This window comes from Loxodonta africana, chromosome 3 (genome assembly GCF_030014295.1).
Source record: "Loxodonta africana isolate mLoxAfr1 chromosome 3, mLoxAfr1.hap2, whole genome shotgun sequence".
NCBI classification, from domain to species: domain Eukaryota; kingdom Metazoa; phylum Chordata; class Mammalia; order Proboscidea; family Elephantidae; genus Loxodonta; species Loxodonta africana.
In genome coordinates this window covers 33,240,431-33,257,893 of record NC_087344.1, presented here as the reverse complement: position 1 = coordinate 33,257,893, position 17,463 = coordinate 33,240,431, and the positions used below count along the sequence as shown (strand labels likewise).

General features: G+C 52.1%; 1 protein-coding gene across 4 annotated transcripts in view; it reads left to right on the top strand.

The window, feature by feature from the left end:
• The window catches only part of IL12RB1 (interleukin 12 receptor subunit beta 1), a 32,724-nt gene extending 17,472 nt beyond the window's left edge, over positions 1-15,252 (top strand). For 2 of the 4 annotated variants that reach the window (XM_023552234.2, XM_023552231.2), the window contains 5 exons: positions 556-711; positions 3,252-3,386; positions 4,318-4,414; positions 4,749-4,830; positions 5,611-15,252. In XM_023552234.2, coding sequence (XP_023408002.1) covers positions 556-711; positions 3,252-3,386; positions 4,318-4,414; positions 4,749-4,830; positions 5,611-5,889 — 749 coding nt within the window. In that variant the 3' untranslated portion in view covers positions 5,890-15,252. Of the gene's footprint in view, positions 1-555; positions 712-3,251; positions 3,387-4,244; positions 4,415-4,748; positions 5,027-5,610 lie in introns of those variants that run through there. The other 2 variants (XM_023552233.2, XM_023552232.2) reach the window with 2 other exon arrangements.
• Positions 15,253-17,463: the final 2,211 nt, after the last annotated feature.

Below are 17,463 nucleotides of genomic sequence, written 5' to 3'. Positions count from 1 at the left end.
CCACAAGTGATCGTGGGGACGGCACAGGACCAGGCAGCACTTTGTTCTGTAGTGCATGGGGTCACCATGACTCAGGGTCTGACTCAATGGCAGGTAACAACAACTGTGTTCGTCAGCTCAGTAGAGTCCTAAGCTATCCTGAGCAGCATTGCCCTATTGCCCCAAACACTGAGGCTCAGAGAGGAGAAACGACAACTACTAAGCGATGGAGCCAGGATTCAAAATCATGAAGTACGGGCTGGGCTAGAGAGGGGGGGATGGGTTGAGGGGGTGTCACAGTGAAGGGGGTCTAGAAGAATGGGCATTTGTGCGAGGGCTTTGAAGCATGAATAAAAGTTCTCTAGGGGATCCCTGTCTGAGTCTCAGTTTTCTTTTCTATAAAATGGGACAATGCTGCTCAGGGTACCTTAGGAATCAAATGAGCTGACTTCTGGCCAGCCAGCTGTGAGGCCAAGGTTGACCTCCCTGTCCTTGGTTGGTGCCGGGGCTGGATCTACAGAGAACGTTCGACTAGTGTTCTTGGTGTTAAGACTGTGGCGACGGTGCTGCTTGCAGCCTCGCGGGCCGGGACCCCACAGTTCGTCTCGGTGAAGAATCATAGCGCGGACTCGGTGTCAGTGCACTGGGCAGAGTCACCGCTGAGCTCCTGCCCCGGCGTCCTGAAGGGGCATGTCGTGCGCTTCTGGGATGAGGACAGCAGCCAGGTGTCAGGTATGAGAAGGAGTGAAGGAGCGGGCTGGGGGAGGAGCCGTCTGCACTCGTGTTCTGCCTTGCTGTGCAACCCTAGGCACCTCACTGTCCTTTCTGGGCCTCTATGTTCCCACCTGTGAGACAGGAAAATTGGGCTGAAGTGCTTGGATAGTCCCTTCCAGACCTCCAGAGAAGGAGGAGTCGGAATTTGAACCCAAGTCCACTTGACTCTGTGGCCAGGGTTACCCCGTCCTTGGACGGTGCCAGAGCTGGGTATACAGGAAGTATTCAGCCAGTGCTCTTGATGCCAAGTGTAGGGGCTGCATAGCTGGCAATGCCTCACGTGTATCAGCAACGGACTCCCATTAGGCAGACTTTAAGGTCTCCGCTTCACAGATGAGCAGGCTGAGGCTTAGGGAGGGAAATTCACCAGCTCAATGACTGAACAAGCCTGGACTCTTCCACTGCCCCTTATCCATTGCTGTTGAGTTGATTCTGACTCATAGCAACCCCATATGTTACAGAGTAGAGCTGGGTTCCATGGGGTTTTCTTGGCTGTAATCCTTACCTAAGCAGATTGCCAAGACTTTCTTCTGTGGTACTGCTGTGTGGGTTCAAACTGCCAACCTTTCTCTTGCCCCTTAGGGAAAGAAATGAAAATGTAACACGGAAAGTTTCTGTTATGGATTGAATTGTGTCTCCCAAAAAGATACATTGAAGACCCCCGTACCTGTGAATGTGACCTTGTTTGGAAACAGAGGCTTTGCAGATGTTAACAGTCAGGTTGCAGTCCCTAGGTGGTGCAGATAATGAATGTGCTTCGCTGCTAACCAAAAGGTTGGCAGTTTGAGTTCACCCAGGCGCACCTCGGAAGAAAGGCTTAGCAATCTACTTCACACTGGAGTATGGTGGATCCTAATCCCATCTGAGTGGTGCCCTTATGCAAGAGCAGAAGAGACAAGAGACCGAGAGACAAGACAGAAGGAAGACGGCCATGTGAAGATGAATCTACAAGCTCAGGACCGCCTGGAGCCACCAGAAGCTGGAAGAGACAAGAAGACTCCTCCCCTAGAGGCTCCGGAGGGAGCATAGCCCTGCTGACACCTTGATTTCAGACTTCTGGCCCACAGAGCAGTGAGAGAATAGATTCTGTTCTTATCAATCATCCAGTTTGTGGTATTATGTTACACGGCCCCCAAGGAAACTCAGGCAGTCACACTTGCTGCCCGACCTGAGACTGGGCTGACCAGGGCTGGAGACTTCTCCTCATTTCACAATTTGCCCCTCACCCTGCCTCCCTGCTGGATTACACAGCCTTGCAGATAAAGCCTCGTCCGCCCATCTCTGGCAGCCACAGGCTGGGCCTGCAACGCCACGGGGGTTCGTGTCCTGCCTCCCACCACAACACCCAGCACGAGGACAGGCATGAATGAAGGGGACTGCTCCAGCAAAGATTCTTAGATACGCTGCCATCAACTTGGCCATCCCCCACATCGTCTGGAGGAAAAACTGAGGCCACATGGGGGCCGGTGGCTGTATTGGTTCCCTGGGGCTGCTGTAACAAAGTACCACAAGCTGGGCGGCTTAGAACAACAGAGATTTAAGCTCTCACAATTCTGGAGGCCAGAGGTCTGAAATCAAGGTGTTACAGGGCTGCACACCTCCAGAGGCTCTAGGGGAGGATTCTTTCTTGCCTCTTCCAGCCTCTGGTGGCTCCAGGCAGTCTGGAGCTTGTGGCTCACCGCTCCAATCTCTGCCTCCGTCATCACATGGCCCTCTCCCCAGTGTGTCTCTCTGTTTCTGTCTTGTCTTTTATAAGGACACCACTCAGATGAGATTAGGACTCACCCTACTCCATTGTGGTCTGTTAACCTAACTGATACATCTGTAAAGACACTATTTCCAAACAAGGTCAGGTTCACAGATACAGGGGTTAGGACTTTAGCTATCTTTTGAAGGGGACACAATTCAACCCATGACAGTGTCTTATTCAGGGTGCTGGCAGCAACCCATCTGCTGAAAACCCATTTGTCAAAACCCAAGTTGTCAAAGGCCAAATTTCTCCATTCCCAAAAAAATTCTTTTGAGGAATAACAATATTCCTCTTGAATAGGGTCAAAAAATATGAATTCAGGGTTTGAGGAATGTTTTCTTCTTGATGACAGTTAGCAACTATATTCTTGCCTTAAGGAGTGTTTTATTTGTTAAATTCACTCAATTCCACCAACGCTTTCTGAGAACCTTCTGTGTTTGGGTCCTGTCTGAGGCTCTGGGGGGCGCCTGGGAACAAGAGAAACAAAGCTAGGTCTAACCCTAAAGGTCTGAAGGAGGTGAGGGAGGAAACCATGTGGGTATTTGGAGAAAGAATGTATTTGGTGGCAGGAACCAGCAGTGCAAAGGCCCGGGGGTAGGACCAAGCCTGCTCCTTTGAGAGGCAGGGAGGAGGCATGGCAGCCCAGTGGGGACTTCACCCAGGTCGGGGGCATCCCACAGCTGAGCATGGCCTCTGGGGAACAGAGGGGTTCCTGGGACCCATGGCTGCCTCCCTCCCTCCCCTGCAGAGTATGAGGTGAATGCCACAGAGACCCAGGTCACCCTTCGTGGCCTGCGTCCTGGTGTGACCTACACCGTGCAGATCCGAGCAGACACTGCAGCAGAGCAAGGTGCTTGGAGCAAGCCACAGCAGTTCAGCACTGGTGAGCAGCAGGGGCAGGGATGGTCCCTTCCTCCAGTTATTTTTCCAGCATGCACTGCCCCGACCCCACCCCAGTCCACAAAGGTGCCTCCCATCAATCTGACCACCATGCTCCGGGATCTCCCTCTGCCTCCTCACCCTTCTCCAGCCTCGTCTTTTGCAGGTGTCCCTGGTGAAACTTCTCTCACACTGGGGCGGGGGGGGGGGGCTGTCATGCAGGAGCTCTTGTCTGGAATGTCTCCCCTTTCCCCATTGTCAAACTCCTATTCATCTTTCAAAACCCAGCCCAAAAGCCCCCTCCTCCAGGAAGTCTAATCTGTCTCCATGTGCTACCACCCCATTGCCCTGCCCTGGCCCCTTGGGGCTGGGGGTGACTGTGTCTCACTCTGCCCTTCCTCAGCCTGGGGCTCCTGGGGAATTTTAGGCGGCGGGAGGGGGGAGGCTGTGTAATGAATGAAAAATAAATAAATCTCTCTCCCATCACAAAGATAGGCAGACAGGCTCTGTTACCTTGGGGTTCATAGTCACAAGAGATTCGGAGCCCAAATAATCCCTGTTCTTGCCGTGGTCCCCACCCATTGTCCTAGCAGTGAAATCTGGCCCCAAGAGAACCAGAGTCAGGATGGGAGTTGGGCTGGGGCGGGGAGGGGGGCAAGGAGCCCAGGGGGAGAAGCCACAGGGGCCCAGCCTGCAGGCACCTGGAGCTACAATTTCTTGAGCACTTTTATCACCCAGTCACTTGGGCAAGAGGGTTCCATGGTCCCCACATTACAGATAAGGAAACTGAGGCATGGGGGGGCCCATGGCATGCCACAGCCAGCAGCCAGTTGATGGAGGGCCTGGCCCACCCCTGCTCCAGCCCCTCCTTCCCGGCTCCCACCCCTTCAAATGTCAGGAGGAACTTCCCCAAACCCGAGCTCTCCTGCCTCCAGAAGTTCAGGTTTCACATTTGATCATCTTCCTGGTGTCGCTGGGCAGCTTCGTGAGCATCCTCGTCCTGGGTATCCTCGGGTACTTCAGCCTGAACAGGTAACTTGCAGCCCTCACCCCAGAGGGGACCAGTAATAGTGACAGTAATAATGGCAATAGCCACACACAATAGAGTAGATATTTGCTTCTGCCCATTTTATAGATGAGAAAACGGAGGTTTAGGTGATCAGGGTTTGACCCAGAAGTGGGGACAGAGCTGGGATTTGAACTCCTCCCCAAATCCACATCCTCAGTGGCTTCTATAACCTAAGGGTGATGAAAAAAATTGAGTCAGAACAATTAATAAGAACAAAAAAATTAAGTCAGAACAATTGAAGAGTAAGAACGGGTGGAAGTATGGCTCCTCTGACCCACTCTCCTCTTCCCTCCCTAGGGCTGCACAGTGCCTGTGCCCACCTCTGCCCACACCCTGTGCCAGCTCCGCTGTCGAGTTCCCTGGCAGCCAAGGGAAACAGGTAAACGATCCTTTTCTACTCCCAGGTTCTACTTATTGGATCCATACTCTGGTGTGGGCTCTGCTAAAGCAATGGCCATACATTAGCTCATTTTATTCTCCCTCAACTGATTGCACTATGGACTCCAAAACTAGTGCTCCAAACCCCTTCCCATTTTACAGACAGGCAAGCAGAGGCCCGGAGAGAAAGTGCATGTCAATCATTTCCTAGTGGCAGAAAACAGGACTCAAAAAGAAAGCTAGTGGGAAATCCCAGGGTGATGGACTTAAGACACAGCTAGATCCAGGGACTAAGCCTCTATTTCTTTTTTTCTGCTGTCCTCTCTCCCCAGCAGCACCCCTATGGTGGAGAAGAGGCTCCAGGAGCTCCCCAGGCCTTCCTCTGCTCAGTGGGAATAGGGTGTCCTTTTTTATCCCATTACCGCAGCGAAAGTCCCAGGGCAACCTCTGATTGGTCAGCTCAGGTCACATGCTCATCTCTGAGCCTATCGCTAGAACCAGGAGGCTGAGATGCTCTGATTGCCTGGGCCTGCGTTACACATCCGTCCGGAGCTGGGGTGGGGGCAGCAGCCTGCCCAAGCCCGCCAACTGAAGAGGAAGAACAGTTCCCCAAGGAGAAATGGGGATGCTCTTCCCAAGAGGGGGCGGAATGGAGGTCATTGAGGCAGAGTCCGGACCTAGACTCAGTTTCAGAATCTTTAGAGATTTTAGCCGGCAGGGACCTTGTGTGGATGGGAAACAGAGCCCCACCCACAGCCTTGGCCCCACCCTCCCTCTCCAGGTTTGGCAGTGGACCAAGCCTGAGGGCTTCCCGGAAGAGGCGCCCCCGCAGGAAGCCCTGGTGGTGGAGACATTCTGGGATAAAGGCGAGGGGCCTGGACTGGACTCAGCAGGGTCTCTCGAGGAGACGCAGCTAGCCCCCGAGGACCAGGCTGAGGCTCTGAGGCCTGGCAGGCAGGACGGTCTGGCAGAGGGACACCCACTGCTCTCGGGAGACCTAATGCAGAGTCCCAGGCTCGGGACCCTCAGCACATTAAGGCCTGAGGGACAGGAATACTAATAACCTCGCCTTACAGACAGCAGGATGCACGGACAGATGATCACAGTCATGAAGGCCGGTTAATAAGCGCATACTGCATGTCCGGCCCCGATCCACCCAGACACTCTCACTGTTCTCTGAATCCTGCAACCGCCCAGTGAGCGGTACTGGCTATCCTATTTTACAGATGGGACCACTGAGGCTCAGGGAGAGAGACTGACTTTCCTGAGGCCACACAGCCAGAGCAGGAGTCAAACCCGGGCCGACTGACCGGAGCCCCCTCAAGAGGCTCAGGCACCCCCACCCCTCGGGCCTGCTCGGGGTGCGGCCCCTATTGCGACACATCCTGGGGCAGGAAAGCCTAGATACCGCCCTAAAACGGAAGCTATCACGAGGGGCCAGGCCCGACATCCGGGGGCGGGGACGGGGCAGTCATTGGTCCGCGTCGAGGCGGAATAAGCCAAGGGAGTGCTGCATGTTCAGCGTGGCAGGCAAAGCCGGGCTCCTGAGCACTGGAACGGGAGTCCAGGCTCAGGGCTCCCACCGCACTGCGCGATCTTGAGCTTCAAAGGATCCAGCTGTGGGCAATAAGAGGACTGTGCACTCCCTGGGGGAAGCGATGGACCCTCCACTGCCTCAGTCTCCTCCTTGGTGAAATGGGGGTAACAGCGCAATAGAGTCCTCCCTAACATATCTACACTCTGGCTGAACCGTGAATATCCTGCTCAAAAAAAACAAATAGGAGCTGAGGATCTATTCATTCATTATTCATTTCTTCATTCCACAGACATGCATCTCCCTTCTGGGCGCAGCCGAGCAGCCCTTAGGCTGGGGGAGGCAGAGCAGGACACCCTCCTGCAGAGCCCTTTACACACCCCGCGTCCATCCACTTCCCTGTCGCCGACCGCGTGACCTCGCCCCTTGGCCTCCTGCCTCCACTGCTTCTGTCCCTGACAGTCCCCATGGGTCCCCCGGCGGCCACTGGGGTCCCCTAAAACCTCGTGGTACACGTGTGGTCTCCGATAACCCTCGTGGCCACCAGGTGGCAACAGCTGATTTTGTCTTCCTAGCGGAGTAGCCCCGCCCCCTCCATCTACTAGGAGTTTGCAGAAGACTTCTCTGGCTCCAAACTGTTAGCCTTCGTCGGTCACAAGCGACTCTATGCGCAATGAAACTAAATGCTGCCCAGTTTGGGATCGCATGTTGTGATCCATAGGGTTTTCATTGGCTGATTTTCAGAAGTTGATTGCCAGACCTTTCTTCCTAGTCTGTAGTGGTCTGGAAGCCTCACTGAAATCTGTTCACTATCCGAGCAACGTGCAAGCCACCACTGACTGATGGCTGGTGGCTGTGCCTGAGGTACATTGGCGGACATTGAACCCAGGCTGGGGGGATTAGCCAACAGTTTTACCAGATCAGCGGTAGGAAACAACTTCACATTTTTTCACCACATCAAACTTCTGCTTCTAGCTATGGCTGGCATCTGTCTCTCTCCCAACCCCACAGCACCTTCCTACAGAATCAAAGCCTCTTTTCAAATTTGCAATCCCTAAGGAGCGGATCACCCAGTCAGCAAGGTAAACGCAGGATGTGAAATTGTTCAGTACAGATTTGAAAGTAAGCACGAGTAAACCCGTTGGGAGAAGAGAAGGCCGGGAGGGCTAGGAGGTGAAGGGCCCAGGCCTCTTATCTCTTGGGGCCTCAGTTTCCCCAGGCCCTGGTGCTCCAGCTGCGTGTGGCTGCTCGCTGTTCTAAAAATGCTCTCCCTGGACTTACTGCCTCCTGGCTTTTGCTCAGGCCTCGCCATCCTCCAAACAAACCTTTCCTGAGGGTCCTCCTCTTCCCTCTATAGGCCTAAATCTGGCCTGAGGAGAAGGTGGACAGGGGTGGGCCAAGTGGTCAGAGAGGAGGGTCACACAGCTAAATGTGACCCTTGGGGCTTGAAGCTACACTCGCATGCCCAGACCCCATATCCACCCATCAGCAGATCACCAGGCAGCTAAATCACCCCTGCTCAGCTGTTTCAGTCCCAGGCCTGCCCAGTGGTGCAGAACCCCACTTGGGAACTTCCCCAAAGTTGATCAAGCCCCATCCCTCCCAGCCAAAGCACCAGGGCCCAAAGAGGGGGAAAGCAGGCGCTGTGGAGTGGATTCTGACTCGTGGCGACCCCATGTGTGTCAGAGTAGAACTGTGCTCCACAGGGTTTTCAGTGGCTGATCTTGCAGAAGTAGATCGCCAGGCCTTTCTTCTGAGGCACCTCTGGGTGGACTTGAACTGCCAACCCTGTGGTTAGCAGTTCAGCACAATAACTGTTTGCACCACCCAGGGACTCCAAAGGGGAGACAGGCAACGGTTATTGGGCACCCACTGGGATTTTAGCTCCAGGTAATGTAAAAAATGGAAACCCTGCTTCCACCAAGGGGAAGGCTGAGCTAGGTGGAAGGAGTTCTGGAGCACCAGGAGCCTCTTTTCCACCATGGGGTGGGAGCTCCCTGGGACAGAAATCTGCAGGATGGACAACAGCATAGAGGATGGAGCCTTAGTGCCTGGATCCAGCCATGCCTGAAAGCTATCACCCTGGGATTTTCCATCAGGTTCCCTTTGGAAATGACTCTGGACGTCTGCCTGCCCATCTGTAAAATGGAAATGGGTTCAGAGCACTGTTTTTTGTTTTTTTGTTAAACTTCATTTCTCTTATGGCTGAACAATATTCCATTGTATGGATGGACCATTCTTATGAATGCTAACTCACTCACCTGTTGATGAATATTTGGGTTGCTTCCACCTTTTGGCTGTTGTGAAACTGCTCCAGTGAACACGGGCGAACAGGTTTCTATGTGGATGTATGTTTTCATTTCTCTCGGATATACACCTAGGAGGAGCCGTGGTGGTGAAATGGTAAGCGCTCAGTGGCTCATCGCAAGGTCAGCAGTTCAAACCTACCCTCTGTGGAAGAAAAATGTGGCAGCGTGCTCCCATAAAGATTACAGCCTTGGAAACTCTATGGGGCAGCTCTACTCCGTCCAACAGGGTTGCTATAAGTTGGAATTGACTCGACAGTAGTGGGTTTATTTTTGTTTTGTTTTGTTTTATATACCTGGGAGTGAAATTGCCGGGTCATATGGTAATTCTATGTTTAACCATGTGAGGAACCACCAGACTGTTTTCCACAGCGGCTGCACCATTTTACGTTCCTACCAGCAAGGCACAAGGATTTCAGTTTCACCATATCCCCACCAACACTTGTTCCTTTTTTTAAAAAAATTGTAGCCATTCTAGTAGGTGTGAGGAGGGTCCCTGGGTGGTGTAAATGGTCGACAATTGACTACTAACCTGAAGGTTGGTGGTTTGAACCCACCCAATAGTGATGCGAAAGAAAGGCCTGGCAGTCTGTTCCCATAAAGATTACAGCCAAGAGAATGCAATGGGGTAGTTCTACTCTGTAACACATGTGGTTGCCATGAATCCAAATCGGCTCCACAGCAAAGGGTCTGGTTTTTGGTTAGTGGGTGTGAAGTGGTATCTCATTGTGGTTTTGATTTGCATTTTCCTGATGGCTAATGATGTTGAACATCTTTTTTTTTTTTTCTTAAACATGTTTTCATGAGCTTGTTGGTCATTTGCATAACTTCTTTGGAGAAATGTCTATTCCGATCCTTTGCCCATTTTTAGTTGGATTGTTTGTCTTTTTATCATTGAGTTATACAGCCTCCATCAATGTTTAATAACAGAAGGAAACCTTGGCTGGGGAGGTGGGACACTCCCCCTGGCCTCTCTTGCCCCACCCCAGCCAGCCCCGGCCTGGTGGGGAGGGTAGGGTCTCTCTTTCCAGGTGGGGAAACTGAGGCACAGAGGCAGAGCCTGCCTGGTACCCCGTGGTCCGGGTCACGGCCAAAGTTACACCTGGTCCCCCACTCCCACCCGCCACCACCTAGCCCTATCCAGTCCTTCTCCATCTGCACCTCGCCTCACCACCTCATCCCCACCTCACACACACACACACACACACACACACACACACACACACACTGCTCTTCACCCCTGAGCTGCTGGTGGCTTGTGGAGCTGACCCTGCCCGGCGGGAACCGCCTGCTCCGGCACACAGCGGCTACTGCCAGAGCTAAAACGCCAAGCAGGAAGGAAAACATACGCCGGGTGGCTAGGGGCGGCTCCTCCTCCACGGACAGTCCCCGTGGGCCTGCGGGCGGGGCTGGGCCATGACTCACGGAGGCGAATGTCTCTCAGACTCTGTCCGAGTCCGTCTCTGCCTCCAATCAGGCTGTGCCTCGGTTTCCCCAGCGGTGAAATGGGTGTAGTAAACCCCTCCTTCCCGAACTAAGCAATGAGGGGGCCGGAGGCGCTAAGATCACCCCCGGTAATAGCAACGTCACAGAGAGGAGGGCTCCACGCAGGGACTTGTGGCCTCGGTTCCTCTTCTCCACCACCCGCCCCCCCCTCCCGGCTCCCCTCTCGCCAGGCTGAGTCCTGCACCCCCAGCTTCCCCCATTTGCTGCGTGGGGGGCCTGTGTCTCCCCGCCTTTCAAGTTTCTGGCTCCCTCTCTTTGTCTCCCTGTCCCTCATTCTGTTTTTTCCTATCTCTCTGTGTCTGACTCATCTGTTAAAGAAAATACCTCCCCCCTTAAACTTAACTCTTAACCCTTCAGAAACTAAAAACTCGGTGATAGAGACGTGCTGGGAAAAGTTTAAACAATGAAATGAACCATTTTTTTAGATTATAGAATGCAGTCGGGTCAGGCTTAATAAACCAATCCAAACCGCCTCCTGCAGATTAAATGAATGACAACCAAAAACAAAAAACAAAAAAACCATTGTGCTCCAGTGGATTCCGACTCATAGCTGCCTTATGAGACCGGGTAGAACTGCCCTATAGGATTTCCAAGGAGGCCTGGTGGATTTGAACTGCCGACCTTTTAGTAGCAGCCATAGCTCTTAACCACTACGCCCCCAAGGTTTTCCAATGACAACCAATGATTTTATATTTCCTTTTTGGGAAGTCCCCTGTGCAGTTGGTACTGCATAGAAGCTGATCAAGATTGTAATGGGATGGACTTCTCTCTCCCCTCTCTGGAGGGCTGCTCCCTGTTCTGTGCCCGATGAAACCTTTGAACTCTAATTGACTTAGTGATCAGGTTTTTCTCTTTTGACACATCTCTTCCTGAATCTGTCTTTTCCCTTTCCATCTCTCACTGTCTCTTCCAGTCTATCTGTCTGTCTTTTGGTCTCTCTCCATCTCTCATGGTGTCTCTCCAAATCTCTTTCCATCTCTCCCTGTGTTTCTATCTCTTTCTGTCTCTCTCAGCCTGTCTCTCCCTCAAGCCTGCCCTAGAATCTCCCAGGCCCAGCCTGCACCAGCTGGGTCAGCCCAGGTCTGGCCAGTGTCCCCCAACAAGCCAGATCCTAATCTGTCCGCCGGCCCTGCCTTGGCCTCCACCCTGCCCCCCCAGCAGGTCCCCTCGGCCCCTCACGTGCTGCTGGGACAACAACCCACATCATTTAGGAGTCCTTCTCTAACCCTCAAGCCCGCAGTTCAACACCCACAACTCTGAGACTCAAGACTCCCTCCCCATTTCTGTGATGGGGAAACCTACGATTTGTCCAGGGCCCCAGCACCGAGCATCCCTGAGGTGCCTTTCAGATGGTCCCAGATCATCAGGGCGGGCTGAGTGGGACACCCCACCTCCTGAGCTGGTTTTCCAGAGGGCCAGCTAGTCTGGCCAGGGGCCCAGACCACTCTCCTCCCAGCCACACTGTCGGCTGCTTGTGCTAGTGGGAATGGGGGCATTGGAGGCAGGGCCTTGGGTCCGGTGAGACTGGGGGGCACCAAGCTAGGATTTTGGAACAGGAATCTTTGCAGCCCCCCTACCTCCCATCACCCACGGGTGGGAATGGGGGTGGGGAGCCCCAAGATCTGGGCCTAACACTTCCTTCTTCTGGAAGTCCCCCACTCCCCTAGCCTCAGAGGACCCTAGCCCTGGGTACCTCCTTCCAGCCCAGCCCTTAACCTTATGAGCTTGGGGGTCTGTGTCAAACATGGACCCCCAAGTTGGGGCCTCTTAGGTTTCAGTCATTGCCCAACGCAAGGGGGGACCCCAGGGGATGCTGGCAATGAATGAATGATATAAACTCCTATTATCATTAGAAATTTGTTATTGTTGGTAATTGCCAACGAGTCGATTCCGACTAATGGCGACCCCCATGTGTGCAGAGTAGAACTGTGCTCCATAGGGTTTTCAAGGCTATGACCTTTCAGAAGCAGGTTGCTAGGGCTTTCTTCCTCGGTACCTCTAGGTGGGTTCACACTGCCAGCCTTTCAGCTAGTAGTCGAGCACTTAACCATTTGCCTTACCAAGGGACTCCCACAGAAATGGAGAGCCATCAGAATCTAAAACCTGGATTCTTAGCACAACCGGGGGCTCCCCACCCCAGTCCCTGTCTGCAGCCAGAGCTGAACAGCATCCCAGGGTGGATGAGAGATTCGGAGCTCGATGCCTGGGTTTGAATCCTGGGTCCGCCCCTCTCAGACAGGCACAACCCCTTCACCTCTCTGAGCCTCAATTTCCCCTTCTGTACAGTGCAGGGGGGGCGGTACCCACATCTTGGGGTTGTTGCAGGGGGTGGATGAAGATGCATGGAGCTGGAGATCAAGGCGGATCAACTGTGAATCGAAGGTGGTTGGCGCCTCCTCCCTCTGACAAGGCTGGAAATTACACAGGTAAAATCACAGAGAGAGAATGCAAACAGAAACCTGTAAACCAATGTTCACTGCAGCACTTTTCACAAGAGCCAAAAGGTGGAAACAACCAAAATGTCTGCCAGCAGATGAATGGCTAAGCGTAATGTGGTCTATACACACGCTGGAATACTACTCAGCCATGAAGAGAAATGAAGTCCTGATGCCTGCCACCACATGGATGAACCTTGAAAACGTCATGCTGAGCGAAATAAGCCAGTCGTAAAAGGACAAACACTGAATGATCTCACATGAAATAAGCAAATAGATAGAAGCTAAAGATTATTAGTGGTTACCAGGGTGGGAAGAGGGGAAAGAGTATTGTTTAGAGGGCAGTGAATTTATGTCAGTGGCGGTAGAATGATTTGGGAAAGAATAGTAAGTAAGAACGGTGGCATGACTTAGAGAATATAATCAATGTCACTGAATTGTACACGTAGAAATTGTTGAGATGGCGAACACTTTGATGTGTATATTTTCACCACAAAAAAATAAAATAAAAAGAAAAAAAGATAAGAAGAGGGAAAAAAAAAATCACAGAGAGAGGCAGGAGAATGGGGCGGGGCTGAGGAGGAAGATGTCCTTAGGTCAGGAGAAACTGACAGCCCAGCTCACTCAGGGGCCTGGGACTCCCTCCTGGACCCTGGCTGCCTCTGAGCTTCCCACCCGTTCCTTCCAGCCTCTCCTTTACCCATCCCCCACCCCATCCTCCAGCAAAATGTATCCCCAATCCTATGCCTTGTCACAACCTGGTCCAGCCCACATCAGCACTCCCTGGTAGTAATGGATTGAATTGTGTCCCCCCAAAATATCTGTCAAGTTGGCTAGGCCACGATTCCCAGTGTTGTGTGATTGTCCACCATTTTGTCATCTGATATGATTTTCCAGTGTGTTGTAAATTCTGCCTCTATGATGTGAATGAGGTGGGATTAAAGGCAGTTATGTTAATGAGGCAGGACTCAATTTGCAAGATTAGATTTTGTTTAAATCCAATCTCTTTTGAGATATAAAAGAGAGAAGTGAGCAGGGAAACAGGGGGACCTCATACCACCAAGAAAGCAATGCTGGCAGCAAAGCGGGTCCTTTGCAGAGAAGTTCCTCTGCAGAGAAGCTTCTAGACCACGGGAAGATTGATGACAAGGACCTTCCTTCAGAGTTGACAGAGAGAAAGCCTTCCCCTGGAGCTGGTGCCCTGAATTTGGACTTCTAGCCTACTAAACTGTGAGAGAAAAAACTTCTGTTTGTTAAAGTCATCCATTTGTGGTATTTCTGTTGTAGGAGCACTAGATAACTAAGACACTGGTCCCTTGACTTCCACCCTCAGTCCTCGGACTGTTCCCCCATAGTAACCTGAATCAGAACTGTCCCTCCTCTGCATAGAACTTTCCATAGCTCCTGCCTACCCAAGAGTAAAAGCCAAAGTCTTCCCATTGCTGCCTCCATTATCACTTCCCTCCTCTCCCCGCAGTGCCCCCTCTGCTCCAACCTCACTGGCCTCCTGGCTGCTCCTGAAACAAGCCAGGCTTGTGCCACCCACCACAGGGACTTTGAACAGACTGTGCCCTCCGCCTGGGACCATCTTTCCCCTACACACTATATGGCTCCCTTCCACCCCCTTCAGTTCTCAGCTCAAACGTCACCGTGCCTCCCACACTCCCTTCCTCCCTCCTACACCACCAAAAGTCTGCATTTTGTTCTCGGCTGTGTCCCTGCCTCCTGGCGCCTGACCAGGGCTCAATTAATGTGCTCACGAACATGCTGATGTAAGAGTCGTATACCAGAGGCCCACTGTGCTCCAGGACCTGGGCTAGGGGCTGGGGACACAGCCAGGGACAATTCTGACAAATCCTCGTTCTTGGGGGGCTCATGGAATGGGGAGGGTGAGGTAGATGGACAATCCACCTAGGGGTACCACAGAAGAAGGGTCTGTTGGTCTGCTTCTGTTAAGGTTACAGCCAAGGATACTCTATGGTGCACAGTTCTATTCCACACACATGGGGTCGCCCTGAGTCAAAATTGGCTCTACATGGCAACTGACAATGACAACATATAACAGAGTCAGGTAGTGAAAAGTACTATGAATAAAACGAAATGTGGGTACAGCACAGAGAGGATCTGTCCAATTGGGCAGCCATGGAGGGCATCCTGGAAGAGATGGCATTGGAGCTGAGGCCTGTGTGAGGGGAGGGGAGGGAGGGAGAGAGGGAGATGCAGAGCAAAGGCCCTGCAGCAGGAATGAGCTTGTGTGTTCATGAGGAGGCTGAGATGAGGGGTGCTGGACCTCACGATGCTTTGGGAGCCACAGGGAAGAGGTTAGTCTTTACCTCAAGCACAACGGGGTACCCTGAGAGGGTATTGAGAGAGGAAATGGGATTTGATTCCTGTCTTCCAAAGATGCTTTGGCCTCATGAAGCAGCACTGGCGGCCACGTGACTCTCAGCAGCTCAGAGACAAGGAAACTGAGGCTCAGAGCGGTCGTGACTCTTATCCAGTTACCCCCAAGTCCAACAACCCCAGCCAGGAGCCTATGATCCTCTGCCCAGCACAGTCCCATTTACAGGTGGGAAACTGAGGCACAGAATGAGGCTGTCCCTCCCCAAGGTCCTCAGGGAATGGAGCCTGTTCCCCACTTCTCCTGCCTCTCCCCCACACTACTTTAATGGGGAGACTTTCTCACAAGGAGGAAACGGGGCAGGTTTTGCATATAGATCGCCAAACCTGCAGGCCTGGGTTTTGGTTTACAAATAGCATCCAGCTCCCCGCTGCCTGGTGCAGCCCCTGCAGGTTTGCTTGTTTGTCTGAGACTGGTATCTCTGCGTAAGAGAAACAAGGAAATGAGCTGTGCCCAGGGGAGAGAGGGTGGCAGGGGGCGGGGCGGCAGGGGCCTGGGGACCTTGGGCAGTGTGGTTAGGGCCTGGGATGCACTGACCCGTGGTCATTCATCCACACATTCAACAGCAGGCGCTAACTGCATGCTTTGCTGTAGTAATGTATTTTATCCTCTCAGTGAGCTTGCATTAAGCGCTTGCTGTATACGAGGAACTTGTAGGTTATTGTTTGCTGTCCTTGAATCAATTTCAGACTCCTGGCAACCCTATGTGTTAGTAGAACTGCTCCACAGGGTTTTCTTTGCTGTAATCGTAACAGAAGCAGATCGCCGGGTCTTTCTTCTGCTGTACCTCTGGGTGGATTTGAACCACCAACCTCTTGGCTAGTAGTTGAGTGCTAAACCACTTGTGTCACCCAGAGACCCAGGAGCTTGCAGGTGTAGGGCACTGAATCAACTCAATAGTCCAACAAGGCTCTGTGTTAGTGTCCCAGAGCTGGGGCAGCAAATGACCATACACCCTGTGCCTTAAAACAACAGATGTTTATTCTCTCACAGCTCTGGAGGGCAGAAGTTAGAAATCAAGGCATCAGCAGGCTTGGTTCCTTCTGGAGGCTCTGAGGGAGAATCTGTTCTGTGACTCACAGAAGCTTCTAGTGGCTCCCAGCAATCCTTGGCTTATAGCCGCATTGCTCCAATCACAACCTCTATTGTCACATGGCATTCTTTCTGTGTCTCTTCTTATAAGGACATCAGTCTTTGGATTTAGGGCCCACCTCCTTTTTTTTTTTTTTTTTTCAATCCAGGAAGGAAACCCTGGAGGTGTAGTGGTTAAGTGCTACAGCTCCTAACCAAAAGGTCAGCAGTTCAAATCCACCAGGTGCTCCTTGGAAACTCTACTGGGCACTTCTACTCTGATCCACAGGGTCGCAATGAGTTGGAATTGACTCGACAGCAATGGGTTTTTTTTTTTTTTTTTTTTTGGTTAACCCAGGAATGGTCCCTCGGTCGCGCAAACAGTTTGCACTCAACTCCTAACTTAAAGGTTGGCAGTTTGAACCCACCCAGCAACATGCCAGGAAGAAAGTCCTGGCAATCTGCTTCCATGAAGGTTACAGCCAAGGAAACCCTGTGGGGCTCAGTTCTACTCTGTAACACATGGGAACGCCATGAGTGGGAACCAACTCTACCACAATGAATTTTTTTTTTTTTTTAGTCTATTCTAGGATGATCTCATCTTGAGATCCTTCACGTAATGACATCTATGAAGACTCTATTTCCAAACAAGGTCATATTCTGAGGTTTCAGGTGGACATATCTTTTGGGGACACATTTCAACCCAGTACAGGCAGATATCAGATCCTCTTTATTGGCCAGGAAAATAGTCACAGAGAGGTTAAGGCATTGGCTTGAGCAGCTGGGATTTGAACCCCAGCCATTGGGTGCATGGGTCAACTCACTCCACATCTCAGCCACTCCCTTGAGCCTACTGTGTGCCAGACCCTTGCTGGGAGCTGTGGGCACAGCGGGAATGAGAATCACAGCATCAGGGACCTGACCTCTGAACCTTGGGCTGATGGGTGGTCCTTGTATTAGGGTGTGATCTAAGGATCAAAAGTCTCCCTTGAAGTAGGTTGAAATGTGGTCCCCCAAAAGTTATGTCCACCAGGAACCTCGGAATATGACCTAATTTGAATAAAGGGTTTTTGGAGATGTAACTAAAGCAAGGATCCCCAGATAGAATCATCCTGGATTTGGGTGGATCCTAAATCCAATGACAAGCGTCCTTATAAGAAACAGAAAATGGAAAGACATAGACACACACACCGGGAGAAGGCCATGTGAAGACAGGCAGAGATTGGAGCCATGCTTCAACAAGTCAAGGAATGCCAAGAATTGCCAGGAGCCACCAGAAGCTGGGAGAACAGCATGGAACATATTGTCTGCTAGAGCCTCCAGAAGGAATCAACCCTGCCGACACTTAATTTCAGACTTTTGGCTTCCAGAACTGTGAGAA